Here is a 14,335-nt window from a genome sequence, read left to right as displayed (position 1 = left end):
TCACCGCCGTTGATCCTCTCCGGTCCCGATTATTCTTTTTGTTACCCCTCGACTTTGTGGTGATTAAGGGCTGCAGCGCGTAAGTAAATGTGACTCGATTGAAACCATTTTGAAGGCAGAGGACGACGCCCCGCCCCGCCCGCCGCTCCCTCGCCTCTACGACTACGAGGAGACGCCGCCGGCCGTGCCGCCGCTGCCCAAGGAGGCGTCGGCCGTCATCCGCCACATGTCGGTGCGGGGCCTCAAGCGGCAGTCTGACGAGAGGAGGCGGGACCGAGAGGGCGGGCACTATGCCCTCAACGGGGACTGTAAGGTACCAGCAGTTACATCCCTTGCAGAAATTTTTTTCGAAAGTTTTTCTTCGCGGGCTCCGAGTAAACGCGCGCGCGTTTACTCCTAACGGAATGTCGAAGACAGCGTACGACAAACCAATTGTCTCGGCACAGCTCCGGGTAGCGGGGCACAATGACACTCTTTTCCACTGATGTCCGTTCAATATTTCGAGCGTATGGACTTGGTGCGCCTTTGCAGACCGACTTGCGTTCGTACGTGAGCGAACCGGAGCTGCTGGCCATCAATCATCACAACGCGGAGGCGGACCGCCGCTATCGCGACCATAAAGGTAAGGCGAAGTTTGTGGCGTCGTAGTTTTTGTGTTGATCCCGTGGCGCCCGAGCAGGTGCGTCGGGCGCGTCGTGGCAGACGGCCGAGCCCTCGGACGCCCTGTCGTCTTTCGTCACGCTGAGGAGATGCCCCGGCGTCTCCGTGGACAGGGTGAGTCGTCGGCACGCCTGCTAAACCCGCTTTTAGCGCTTCCGTTGTGTGGACACGAGAAAACTAGTGTGGACACCGATCATTAGGATACGACAAAGCGTCGACCATCGTACCCAAACTTGAAAATGAGAAAAGGAACCCACAGCCTCATATTCTGTAGGCGGGATTAAAGAAGATTTCACATGATTTTAAGAATATCTAGGCCGCCCTCCAGTGGCCGACAGTGCAATTACACTTAAATAACAAGGCTATTTACATTGTTTTTAAATAAGGAAGTGCGTTTTTTTTTTCCCTCCACACTGATACCGCTTCATGTATTGAACTCTTTTAGGTTCCGGATTACCCGCATTACAAGGCGTACCTTAAAGCGTTTCTCAAAAGCTGATAGTGCGCCTTATATAGCCCATAATCCGCGAGTTTTTATTTTTGGGGATGAAAAAAATAAATAATAAAATAATCGCCATCTTAAATTTTTACATCTGCATTTCATTTATAAATGTATTTGTTTTACAGTTAAAATGTTCACCCTGTTTGAAATGTTAACATGCTATATATGTATATGCTCCAATTTATATGAGGACAAGCTGCAAAAACCGCGGCTTTTGCTTCAACAAATTCAGAAACCGAACAATCACCGGAAGAATTCACGTCAGGTTTTCCCCCGCAGGAGCGTCCCAAGAGTGCCTTGGATTGCCTGTCGTCCGAGTACCCCGGCGGCGCGCCTCCGCCCCCCCAGCGCGCCGGCAGCCGAATGAGCGCCGAGGAGCAGCTGGAGCGCATGAAGCGCCACCAGAGGGCGCTGGTGCGCGAGCGCAAACGCAACCTCGGCCACGGCGAGCGCTCGCAGGCCCCGCCGGCGCCCCCGCCCGCCTCCGTACGTTACCTCCACCCCGCGGCGGCCGCGGCCTCCGCGCCCCCCCGCAGAAGTAACTTAGCCGGGACGCTAACGCGCTAAGACGCATGAGCTAACGAGCTACGGGCTAGCTTGGTTAACGCTGTTAAGAACAACGAAAACGGAGCCCGCTGACCGGACCTTGAATGTGGACTAGAGAATATTTATCTACTGAGGGATATTTTCACTATATAGGAATATGTTTTGTAGAGATTTGCTATATAGATCTAGATTATCTAGAGGCCATAGCTCGTATGTTTTCAGGTTGGACAGGAAATGCTGCTGGCTAAAGATTGAATCCATTGTTTTCGTCAAAACAAAGTGCCTTGTTTCGCGCGTTTTTTTTTTTTTTTTTGCCTTAGTTCGGAATGCTTTGTTCTTTTAGCCACCCGATTCGTTTGAATGACAAAGCTAGCATCTTTCACTGTCTATTGACGATGCTAGCGTGCGGCAACTGCTTCACTATGGTCATCGAAAAAGGCTTTACATTATAACACTCCTTAAATCAACGTCGTAGTGTTACGAAAAAAAAAAAATCTAAAGTAGGGTGTCCCAATATGACCTTTTTCAAATTTGATAACAGACATTACAGCCTAAAAATTGATCCAAATCATATCACTAGGAACGCTACATATGTATTTATTTTTCTTAGACTCTCTCTCTCTCTCTCTCTCTCTCTCTATATATATATATATATATATATATATATATATATATATATATATATATATATATATATATATATTTAATGTGTGTGTGTGTGTGTGTGTGTGTGTGATTTTAAATATAAAGAAAATGGGAGCTGTTTTTCCCATTACATGAGATGATGATATATTTTTTTAAATAAGGAAATGCACGAATGCGCTAATCATGCAATCATCAGATTTTTGCGTATCTTTCCCCGAATTGAAACGGTTATAAGCCGCGCCACGCCATTTGCTACAAGGCACTGTGATTTCAACTTTTCTGTGACGTGGCACTTCTGTTCAGCATTTGTTTTTTTAAATGCTAATGATAACAACATGCTAAAAAAAGCACTTTTTTCTTTTGAATTTGTTAAAATCGCCACACAGTAAGCAATTCTTCATCATCTTCCAGCATATGAAACCTTATAGTTTTATTTTATTTATTCCAGCAACATTGAAATACTTTTATGCCTTTAAGAAAAAAAACGAGCTAGCAGAGCTTGTGGTCTCTTGTTTACATGAGCCACGCTGGGTTTGCGGCGATTCTGAAATGTATTCTTGTTGACGGAAATGCAATAATAGAAGTAATATATATATTGTATATGAGAGTAGTTTTAACATGGGAGCGGACGACTGCGGCAATCAAAATGGAAAGCAGGTGAAATGGACTCAAGGCTACGTGGCTAACTCTAGCCCATTGGGCTAAATGACAATTTGAGTATTTTGTGTGTTTGGGAAGAAAAAAAAAAAGTACACGAGATGTCAACTGGGGCCAAAAACAGCTGTCCCGTCTTCAGTTTTGTATTCATGACATTAGCATCCATGTTGAGAGGCCGCACACTTCGAAGGCTGTTAAAAAACAAAAGTGAAAGGATTGACTTTCGCATAGCATCATTGGTAATAATGCTAACCTAGCTTTGTGATTCTGATTTCATAACAGCGTTTGTGGAATATGAGGGCGGCCATTTTGACACTGGCTGTCGACAGGTGATGACATCACGGTTGCTTCGGGTGATGGCCTATCACGGCTCAGAATGCATACATCACATGACTAGCCTGAAATTGTCCAGCTTCATCGATTTCAACCAACATAATAAACTTAAAATTATTCTTGCACTCCGACAGCAATATTATTGTGATAATATTTTAATTAACATTCGTAGCTTGCGCATCATGGCCGCACCTTCCTGTGATGTCATTTTCAGTCGCCAGCAAGTGGCAAAAAATCTTCTCTATGGTATCTCAAAAAATCAATACGAACGTTTTCATGTCGACATTCCCTTGAGGGAAAAACGTCTCATTTTGACCTGACCACACCGGTGAAATATGCGGGAAAAAGTGACGTGACTGTCCTCAATTCCAGTTTTTGTCTTACATGAACATTTTTTTAAACCGATGATGTCACATGACTCAGTTGACTGCCAGCACTGTAAAAATGTTTTTTTTTTTTTTTTTTTTACGTCTATATCCGTCATTGGCAGTGAGCGTTAACTACACCTGCCATTTTTTTTGTCACACTCGAGGGTAACGTTCAAATATGAGTAAAAAGTGTAATTAAATAAACATTTTTTATGTAAGAAAAAAAACCTGTTCATTGCCAGCACAGTAAAAACGTCTAAAGCCGTCAACGGCGGCGAAGGAGTTCAAGATTATTTGCTTTCAATTCTCACTCGCGGGTTGCGTTTAATTCAAGTAGATGGCGAAAGGCGTATGCGAGCGAGGAGCAACACTTTATCCGTCCCCAAAAAAAGTGTGCGGCTTCCCAGGCCCGCCATTTTGTTTGCGTCTGCACGCTTTTCCTTGGCCCTGTCTTTTTCTTCTTCTTCTTTGCCCTTCCCCGAACGGCCGCCGGCGCGGACGTGGCCAGCTGCCGCCGGCTGTACCCGGACCAGCTGGCGTTTTGCATGGCTTTGGATGATTACTCACACAAGTACCGCACACGCTACACAACGCCGCGCACACCGCAATTGGAAGATACTAATCAGGTGCCTGCCTAATGACGCCAAATTGAAATGGACGATTTAACCCTCCTGGTATGTTGCGGGTCAAGCTGACACATTTTAAAGTTCATCTAGATAGTCATTTTTCACATTTATTCATATATATCATTTTTGTTACAATGCACTCACATTTTCACGACTTTTTTGTAAAAACAAAAGCCGGGTCAAAATGACCCAGGAATGTAGCGTAAGTGATGTTTCTGAGGGAGGGATAACAAGATTTGTTTTTTAGCTGTATTACACAAATAGAAAAAAGTGTTTTGGAAACTTTTGGATTGATTAATTACATATGACTCCGGGTCAGAATGACCCAGAGAGATTGTTGCTGTTTCTGAGGGGACAAAAATGGAATTTCAAGATTTATCAGTTAGCTGGATTAGACACCTACATAAAAGTGTTTTTGAAACATTTGGATGATTACACATGACCCTGGGTCAAATTGACCCAGAATGTTATTACTATTCCAAAGAAGTAACCAACCACACAGGTATAAATTAAGTATTTCTTTTGTTATTATGTGAGTGGAGTTCACCATCAATTTTTTTTTTTTTTTTTACTTTTGGACAATGAAACAGACCTCCGGGTCATATTGACCCAGGGACATTATTGCTGTTCTGAGAAAAGAACATAAAACACTGGTCAAAACCAAATATTGGATTTGGATTACACGCGTTTTGGACACGTTTGTGTGACTATAAACTCCCCGGGTCAAATTGACCCGGGCACGTCACTGCGCTTCCTCTCGGACAAACATCACAGGAGGGTTATTGGATGATTCGTGGCTGCAGAAACGTAACTCACTTTTTCTGTCTGCCTTGTGCTCATTTTAATATTTGAATTATTATTATGATTAGTGCCTTTGTTGTCATTTAGAAGTTGAGCCGCATGCCTGTTCCCGCCTCCGGCAGGTGACGGATCTGCGGGAGGAGCGTCCCGGGGCCGAAGGTCAAAGCGACCGAGGTCACGCGGACGGAGGAGGCGAGTGGGTGACGGCCAGGGCCACGCTGCTCCGAGAAGCGGACGTTGAGCCCGTGGACTACCGCCTGGACATCGGCAGAGAGGTGGGCCGCGCCCGCCGTGCGCAAACCGCGGACGATGACGCGCCTCCGTCTCGCGGCCCGCAGCTGTCCAAGCCCAAGAAGGTCTCCATCCCGGAGCGCTACGTGGAGTCGGATCCCGAGGAGCCGCTCAGCCCCCAGGAAGAGGAGGAGCGAAGTCTTCGTACGGAACGCATCAGGAAGGTCCTGGCCAAGTCCAAGTAAGACAACCTCTCGCTTCGTTGGGGACGCCGAGAACTACGTCCATGCAGTAGGACCTTCATTTCCGTCTGTCTCTTAGTATTCCATAAAAGCGTAGCTTGTGTCCTACGTCCATTCGTCTTTCCATACGTCCATTCTTCCGTTTGTCCCGTGAGTCCATCCATTTAGTCATCCATCTATTTGATTTGTCCATTGTCTCCATTTGTCAATCGTGACATTTGTCTGTCAATGTATCTGTCCATTAATCGTCCATTCATTTGTCCATCCATCCTGCTATCCTTCCACGAATCCATCATGCATATGTAAATCCATCTGTCCAATTATTTGTCCATCTGCCTACTTGCTTGTCCATCCATTTATCCATTTGGTCATTTTTCATCCGGCCATTCATTTGTCCGTCATTCCATTTCTCCATCTGTCCATTCATTTGTCCAGCTATCCGTCCACAAATCCATCATCTTAGTGAATCCGTTTGTCCATCTCCCTATTCATTCATCCACACTGGCATTCATCTGTCTAACCATTTGTCTGTCTGTCCAGCTGTCCTACAATGAGTCCATTATGCATCCAATTATTTGTCCGTCTGTCTATTCCTCCATCCATCCATCTTTTTGTGCATCCATCCAATTTGACCATCTGTCCATTTGATTGTCCATCGGTCCAGCTATCTGTCCATGAATCCATCTGTTTGTGCATGCATTGATCCAATTATTTGTCCATCCGTTTGTCCATCCATCGGCCCAATGATTTAGCCACCTGTCCATTCGTTCGTCCCATCTGTCCATTTATTCCTACCTCTTTATGTCCATCCATCCATTCCGTCAAGTGGGTTGAAATCATTTTCCTGCTTGATCCACCTGTTGGAACAAAGCTCCCAAATGCGACTTGCCGTTTGCGTGCAGTGTTCAGAATCTGCAGTCGGCGCCGCTGGACCTGAGCGAGCTGGACGCCGTTCTCCAAGAGCAGGAGAAGATCATGAAGGCGTCGCGGGCGCTGGCTTCACAGGCGTCCAAGAAGAGCAAACTTGTAGCAGGTTTGGACTCGCTATTAAAAATCACATTTGGGCGCCCTCTACTGGCACTGAAAACATGCGATTTTGTTTCTATAAATGTTTGGTTAGCGATTATCAGCAATTTAATGTATCGTTTCTCCTTCTGCTCAGCCAAAGCTGCTGCTAGCCAGTGACCAGCAACACCGCCCCCTACAGGATAGCCACTGAAGGACCGCTGTCGGACTTGCAGCACAATTAACATGCATGGAGAACAACACGATTTTATTATGAAATTTTTTGACCAGCTTGTAGTGTCACCTAGTGGTCACACAATGTATTTGCTACTAACAAGGACGATCAATCCTTTACAAAATAAACAAAGAAATTAGTGGAAACCTGGGATTTTTAATGTCTCCAACAAAACAGTAGTGATTCTAGGACATGCTACAAAAAAAATTGAATTATAGACGCTTAAAAAAAATCTTTCAATCCTTCCTAAGATGACTTGACAAAGGACATTTTATAAACACTTTTCCGTTCGGCGCTCGCGCTTTTTTCTGGTATGCTTTTGACGTTTTCTTGCGTCGCGGTCTCGGACGGTTTCGCGTCGCACGCTTTGTCCTCGGGGTCTTCGGACGGGCCTTTGCCCTCGGGGTCTTCGAACGGGCTTTTGCCCTCGGGGTCTTCGGACTCGCCGGGGGACGTTCTCGTCTCCGGTGGGACGTCACTCGACTCCGGCTGCCAAAGGTGCGAGCAAGAGGTTAAAACCCGGCCGGCCGATATTTGCGTCCACCCGTGGTGTCCATTTTGTCTCAAAACGAATGAGGCATCAGTGGAAAGTCCGGGATGTCCTCCACTGAGCACAATAGGACTTATTAGGCTAGCGCCAATGGGTCCAAAGATAAAGAGCAAAAAACAAATGTCCACTACAGTGGACACAAATAGGCTGGCTCACGAGGCTTTGGACGCCAGTTAAATAGTTGTATGGTCACCTCGCTGAAGCCGAGTCCGCAGTGGCGGCGGTTGCGTCCGGACAGCTTCTCGTCCATGCCGCGCTGGTACTGCATCTCCAGACGATCGCTGATTTGCTTGTCTTCCGTCCCTGCGGAGCACACAGTGGTCACGGCCCCCGCGCGCGCGCCAAATGTCCGCGCGTGGACAGAGCTGCGCGGCGAGCGGGCGGGGGGAAAAAAAAAGATGGTGTTAAATCGTGCCTCATGCCTAGAATATAAAACAAAACAAAAAAAACAAAAACATCAGCGAGTGTCGGCAGTCAGCAACTGGATTGTGCTGCGTTGGCTCTCTCTAGTGGCAGGTAAACGCTATTACATCTTTGAATCGTCCCAACACTGTATTGCTTTTGTCAATAGGGTAGGAAAGTAATGACTTCTTACAGGATAGGATATACTGGAGTGACGAAATGTAATCATATTTTTGGGACTATGAAACAAAATTTTTTGGGGGATGATTACAATTTTAGCGTTTTAAAAATCGCCTGTGCACCATCTAAAGGGGCAAATGAATTACAAATTGTGATTGGCTGTCTCTTGTCATGTGCTCGACGTGTCTATCGGCGTGATTGCATATTTTGTTATTTGGCTATAATGTGAACGTAAACGAATGCAAAATTACTTTTATCGGACTGCAAATTGCTTTAGGTTTTTATATGGATGGCCCACTTAATTAGCCATTTTCAGCGGTAAAAAAAAAAGGTTATATTGTCACATTTGAGAACTAGATAAAATTCCATATACCATAAACTCCTTTAAAAACACATTTTCCATTTCTCGTCATCTGAAAACGACACCACCTGTGCTCAATGACCAATCACAGACCACCTGTTGGTCATGTGACATTTACAAGCTGAGCTGCGATTGGGCATGTGATGTCATTTTCAGTAGAAACATGATTTAATCATCAAATTAACTGGAGACAACTTTTTTAAAGTTAAATGTCTGTGAGTATATTTAAAAACGCATAAGAAATCTTTTCTTGATGTGCCTTACCACTGCGGAAGTGTGACGTCGACTTGTGATCTCCGATGACAAGACGCCCGGTGTGTTCTTTCTACAAAAGTACAAACGCATGACGTCTGTTAAATTCGAATACTCCGAGTAAAAGATGACAACAAATGTGCGGAGTTAATAGTCCATTGACAAAAAAAAATGTTTTGTAGTATGAATAAGCACTTATGCAAGAGCAGCTCCAGCGCCTACTCAGATGGGCTGCAATATTTGCAAGAAACGCCAGCTTGCGAGGGGGGCCCACCTTGGAGGCGCCCATCAGCCGGAGAAACTTCTGCTTTCGCTCGTCACTTCCCAGATCAGCGGAGTCCCACTGGGTCGACTCTTCCTGCAGGTGCAAACGGCGTCATTTTGAGGGGGCGCAATCATTTGACCGAATCTCGTGATACTACTGTTTAAAACGGGATCTTTTGTTGACGAGCGCGGTGCGTTCAAGGTAGCGAGTGTGCGCCGGACATTAGCTGACATGCTAACGCGAGGCTAACGGTCATCTCGCGTCTTTTTCACCCCGTCGATGAACATCGATCTCCGAGCGTTTGACTCACTTCGTTCGAGGAAGCGGGTCGTTTAGTGCCGTGTTTCTCACACGGAGAACTCATCTTGTGTGTTACGCGAGTATAGTCGCTACATAAATAACAAATCTTGCCGTGTAGCAACGGCGATGACTGGCAGTGTATGTGTCGTCACTTCCTGTAAAGATTGCTGCGCAGCAATGAAACTCCGCTGCTTCCTGTGGTCACATTGTGTAACTACAACCCGCACCGCTCCGATATATATACACTGTACTGTATACTATATATATATATATATATATATATATATATATATATATATATATATATATATATATATATATATATATATATATATATATATATATACGAATAGAATGTTTTAAAAAAGCCTTTGACATTGCAAATTTGTGTCATGCTGGAATACGAGAAGCACATAAAATATTAGAGTGAAGTTTTAATTTTTTTTACACCCATTTTGATAGACCATCGCCCTCGTAACGTTATCAATAATTTCCAGTTCAGACAACGCCGTCTGGGTGTAATGCATGCAACGTACCAATAGATGTCGCCAGAGTAAGTGCAATACCGTATGCCTTTAAAGCCGCGTGCATTTTTCAGTCTTCAGTCATAGATGTACGTATCTCATGATTTCTAGCGGCCGTTAGATGAAAGTGCAATAAAAAAAACACAATATTCACGTTACTTTTTTCATGTTAAAACATTTAATATTTCCTTGTGATCATTGCATTGACCTACGATGTTGCTACCATTCCAGAGGAAAAACAAAACAAAACAAAACGTTAACACACGGGTGTAAATTAGGTATTGCTTTCGTTATTATGTCAATGCCCCCCCCCCCCCCCCCCCCCCCAAAAAAAAAAATGTTTTGATACTTTTGGATAACACAACACACCTCCGGGTCATTGAGACAATTTTTGCCCTTCCTGAGGAATGAGCACAAAACAGTGGTTAAAATGACATATTGACAGTTGCGTTTAGGTGACAAAATACGCACTGGGTCAAAGTGACCCAGGATATTTTTACTATTCCAGAGAAATTAATGTAACACATTGACATGAATTAAGTATGGCTTCTTTGTGCAACTCTGTGGGTGAGTTGCCACAAAAAAGTAAATGTGAGTTTTTGAAACTTTTGGGTGAATAAACATACCTCCGGGTCAAATTGACCCAGAGACTTTATTGCTCTTTCTGAGAAATCAACATAAAACACTGGTTAAAATGACATATCATTCACATTTTGCCCATGTTTGCGTGACAAAACATGAGCCGGGTCAAATGGACCCAGGGACATTGTTTCACTTTCTTGCAAACAAACATAGCAAGTGAGTTAATCATGCCTTTTACTTTATTTCCTTTTTTTATTTTAGGAAATGGCAATCAAGAGCCCCGAAAGACAACTTTTACTCCCAAAGTTGTTGAACGCCCCCCCAAGGAGAGTGAGCGAGACAGAAAGTAAGAGAGAGAGAGAGAGAGGGAGGGAGGGAGGGGGGAGGGGCCATGTTTCCTCTGGGTGTCTCTCAATCAGTCAGTGGGTCACACACTCTTCACTTGAGGTCCGCAAGGCGCCGGACCGGCAAGGAAGGACTAACTTTCTTTTCTTTTGTTTTTTCCCCGCCCCAAAACAAGCACAACTGCGCGACGGGACCGGGACCGGGACCGGGACCCAACTTGACACTTTCTCCCACGTAAACACGCACGCACTTTCTCTCGCTCTCTCTCTCCGGGTGCCCCAGGACTTTTTCTGGTGCCCCCCCACCACCACTCCAAAGTGCGCGATGGTGACTTTAGGAACCCGATTGGACCTTTTGGACTTGTTGTGAGTCCCGCTTGCTGCACGAGAGTCTCCTCGCAACGCGCGCAGGTAAGAAGCAAGTCACGTGTCACTCGCGGACTTTTACGTGCGTCAAGTCGGACGCAGAAAGTTGAGCGATCATGCTGTGTCATTTATTCACTTCACACCGTGAAAATTATGACCAATCAACAATGATAAGCCACTTTTTTTTTGTCGTTGCCGAAATCTTGCAGCAAGAATTAACGACTCGGCACAGGCAAAAAGTTTTGAATTTAGAGTATATATATATATATATATATATATATATATATATATATATATATATATATATATATATATATATATATATCTTTTGTAACTCATATTTTAGAAAAAAATAAATATATAAAAGATGAATGCCAGTATGTCAACCGTCTAATTTTCATCAAAATGTTGATATTGCAACTAGTCATCTTTCTTTTTTTTATTATTTTTTAGTAATAAAAAAAAACAACTCTCTTGCTGATTAAAAAAAGAGATTTCACATGTCTGTGAAGGCAGCATGTCAATACAAACGCTCTGAATAACAACAACAAAAACTCTGAAAATAACAATTATATTGTGTGAAACTGCTTTTTATAGTATGCTATGCTATTTATTTTGTTTATTGTTAATTGTAATTATTGTTAATCAGAATCGGCACTCCTAATTTGGTAGCCACTACAATGACAATATAAAGGCATTCTATTCTATTCTATTCTATTCTTTTCTATAGACAAATACTGCTAAAGAGTTCCTTTTTTTAGTAGCTGTAAAATAACTATTGATGCAATAATCTTGCAAAAGTTTTGAAAAAGTTGTCCAAAATGACCATACGTTGTCATTGGCGACTACTGAAAAGGTGTGATTTCAAATGAAAGCATGGCGGCGATAATGGATTTAATTTTCATCATAAGACGGCCTGAGTTAAGCGTAGACGTGAAAATCTTTCCCGTTTGGCGAAAGAAATGTTGACTTTCAAAGTGAGGGTGGACTCATCCTAGTTGGAAGCGCCGGGGTGCCACATTGGCTCACATATGCTGAGTGGGAGTCCAAACATTTGCAATTTCTTCCCAGAAAATGCGACATTTCAAGTCTCCATGTGCAGCTTGATACTATAAAAAGTCCAAATATGAATTCCAATTTTAGTCAACATTCTAATGTTGCGCTCAACTATTTCGAATGATCATTATGAAGTAAAAAATGATTGATTTATTTCAAATGAGTTAAAGCTCGAAGCGATAATCATTCGTGGGCTCCTTTATTTTGCAAAAATCAATTTAAAAAGTCGTATAAGGTGTGTGATGAATAAATGATAACAAATATACATCTCTGTCTGTCATCTCATCTCTCTCTCTCTCTCTCTGTATATATATATATATATATAAGTATATATATATGTATATATATATATGTATATATATATGTATATATATATATATGTATATATATATATATATATATATATATATATATATATATATATATATATATATATATATATATACACACAAATATAAAATGATGAATGACTTTCATCATTGAAAGCATTTTTTAAGTTGATGTTTACTTAGATGTAGAAGTGTTTTTAATATACACTATGCATATGAATAAATACATATAGTATATGTATTTATTCCTATATTATATGCTGGTAAATATGCAAGTATAAACAATTGATATTAAAAACAAAATAAAATGAAAACAAGAATATTTAAGAAAAAAGAAAATAATATATAGATCGCAAAATGTTCCGCTTGACATGAAAAATGTTAACGTGACCATACGGACTCATGAAATAATTGAAAAATGTTGAATTTGAAATAAAACATTTAATTATGACAATAAGATAATTCCATTGCTGCAAATTATTGAAAGGCTGTCACCACAAAATGTTTAAAAATAGACCAAAAAAACATAGACCGCGATATGACAATAAGACAATAATTACACAATAATTATGTCAATAAAAAACGACTCCAACACTGCAAAAAAATTGAAGACTGTCACTGCAAAATGTTCAAAAAATCGACAAAGATTGGAAATAAAATAACAAATAATACCAAATAATAAGTCAATAATACATTTAAAAATAATAATGACAAACAATTAAAAGAGAGCGCAATTTGACTTAAACGTTTTTATACGTCATTTGAGAAAAATGTGACTAATCACACACCACTATCATGTCAAAGTGTTGATAATAAACATGAATCCGGCATAAACGGTGACATGAATATGAAAAATTGAAAATGTAAACGCAGGCAGAAGATTTCAAAGTGGATGTTATGTTTGTAATGCATTGTTGACCTAAGAGAATTTCTTTCAAGCCTGTTTGCTGGCATGGAAATGTACTCGTTAAACTGCCGTCTTTTCTGCGCATCGTGTGAATATGCATTTTCACGCTAATATGCATTTCAATATTACAATGCATCCGGGGGGAAAGAACACGGGGATCAAGTGGGCCCTGCTCCTGTCCCGCAAACTTCCCTCTCTCACTTTTTTTTTCCCTCCAAAGGCATGCGCGACGCGTAAAAATAGAGCAAAATACGGTAGCATCCAACGTGCGGCCCGCCATCCATTTTTCTGCGGCCCGCGCCGCGTACCCTATTTGTCGGACTATGGGGCGCATCGATAAAAATTCAACGGAACATCCATATTTGTCATGCGTAGGCTGCACTGGATGCATAAGATGCAGGTTGTAACACGGCGCAATCACTCCAATTTTTCTTTTTATTTCAAACTTTTGTTGTCAAAGTGCCTGCAATATTTATGCGATATCATGGAAGGAAGAGCAGCGCCAACATATTTTCGGCATACCACCGACACGCTTGGGTTTTTAGAATATGGAAACAACACAAGGGTAACATGCCCGATGGCGTTTACTCGTGGAGAGTGCCTCCCGGTGGCGAGTAGAATAGCAATTCAAACTGTAAATCAATACTTCGATCACATCTACTTCAATTTCTTCAAGATTTCCTTCCCTTGTACTGCAGCTTGAATGATGATGAAATGTTATCTTTGCCTCCCTTCGTTTACAGGGAGATTGCCCCCTGGTGACTTTAAAAAAAACTGCAGACTGGAGGCTAAACTGCACCCAAAAAGCATAATATGGATAGAAAGATATGTAGCTGGAAATGAAGGAGTTAGGTGAACTAATTAATATAATATATAATCGGTCCCTTGGCATGTTTAAACAGTTAGTCAAAATTGGCCCCCCGCATCCTTCCATTTTGACGTATGCGGCCCCCGAACGAAGATACGCGGACACCCGCGGAATAAGAAGACGAGGACGAGACAATGAGGCCGATTGTTGCGCCCCGATATTGTCAAGTCAGCGCGTGTCGGCCGGCAGAGGCCACGG

General features: G+C 42.5%; 3 protein-coding genes across 16 annotated transcripts in view; 2 read left to right on the top strand and 1 right to left on the bottom strand.

Annotated features, from left to right (window-relative positions):
- The window catches only part of LOC148422976 (pleckstrin homology domain-containing family A member 7-like), a 61,414-nt gene extending 54,417 nt beyond the window's left edge, over positions 1–6,997 (top strand). For 13 of the 14 annotated variants that reach the window (XM_088417720.1, XM_088417721.1, XM_088417719.1 and 10 more), the window contains 8 exons: positions 116–313; positions 532–622; positions 680–774; positions 1,442–1,648; positions 5,261–5,413; positions 5,477–5,610; positions 6,514–6,644; positions 6,774–6,997. In XM_088417720.1, the coding sequence (XP_088273846.1) occupies positions 116–313; positions 532–622; positions 680–774; positions 1,442–1,648; positions 5,261–5,413; positions 5,477–5,610; positions 6,514–6,644; positions 6,774–6,796 (1,032 nt within the window). In that variant the 3' untranslated portion in view covers positions 6,797–6,997. The remainder of the gene's footprint in view (positions 1–115; positions 314–531; positions 623–679; positions 775–1,441; positions 1,649–5,260; positions 5,414–5,476; positions 5,611–6,513; positions 6,645–6,773) is intronic. The other variant, XM_088417722.1, reaches the window with a different exon arrangement.
- Positions 6,988–9,308, bottom strand: c6h11orf58 (chromosome 6 C11orf58 homolog). Its single transcript, XM_088417735.1, has 5 exons — positions 9,172–9,308; positions 8,871–8,954; positions 8,609–8,669; positions 7,595–7,704; positions 6,988–7,340 (listed from the first exon to the last, which is right to left on the bottom strand). The coding sequence occupies exons 1-5, from the start codon at positions 9,223–9,225 to the stop codon at positions 7,098–7,100; spliced, it is 552 nt and encodes a 183-aa protein (XP_088273861.1). The 5' UTR covers positions 9,226–9,308; the 3' UTR covers positions 6,988–7,097.
- A 1,396-nt stretch (positions 9,309–10,704) lies between these two features.
- LOC148422974 (transcription factor SOX-6-like) overlaps positions 10,705–14,335 on the top strand; it is a 79,520-nt gene continuing 75,889 nt past the window's right edge. Inside the window, exon 1 of the mRNA XM_088417734.1 lies at positions 10,705–11,022. The gene's annotated coding sequence lies outside the window, so the exon portion shown is untranslated. The remainder of the gene's footprint in view (positions 11,023–14,335) is intronic.

The sequence above is a fragment of the Hippichthys cyanospilos genome, chromosome 6 (assembly GCF_059441005.1).
Source record: "Hippichthys cyanospilos isolate Australia breed blue-spotted pipefish chromosome 6, RoL_Hcya_1.0, whole genome shotgun sequence".
In the NCBI taxonomy this organism is placed as follows: domain Eukaryota; kingdom Metazoa; phylum Chordata; class Actinopteri; order Syngnathiformes; family Syngnathidae; genus Hippichthys; species Hippichthys cyanospilos.
This window is presented reverse-complemented; position numbering and strand designations above follow the sequence as displayed.

Bases quoted from the DNA above. Each gene is read 5' to 3' on its own strand.
- c6h11orf58 (XM_088417735.1), bottom strand. From the start codon at position 9,225: ATGAGTTCTCCGTGTGAGAAACACGGCACTAAACGACCCGCTTCCTCG. The intron at 8,955-9,171 runs GTGAGTCAAACG...TTGCACCTGCAG, and splicing joins GACCCGCTTCCTCGAACGAA to GAAGAGTCGACCCAGTGGGA. The intron at 7,705-8,608 runs GTAAGGCACATC...TGTGCTCCGCAG, and splicing joins GACGTCACACTTCCGCAGTG to GGACGGAAGACAAGCAAATC.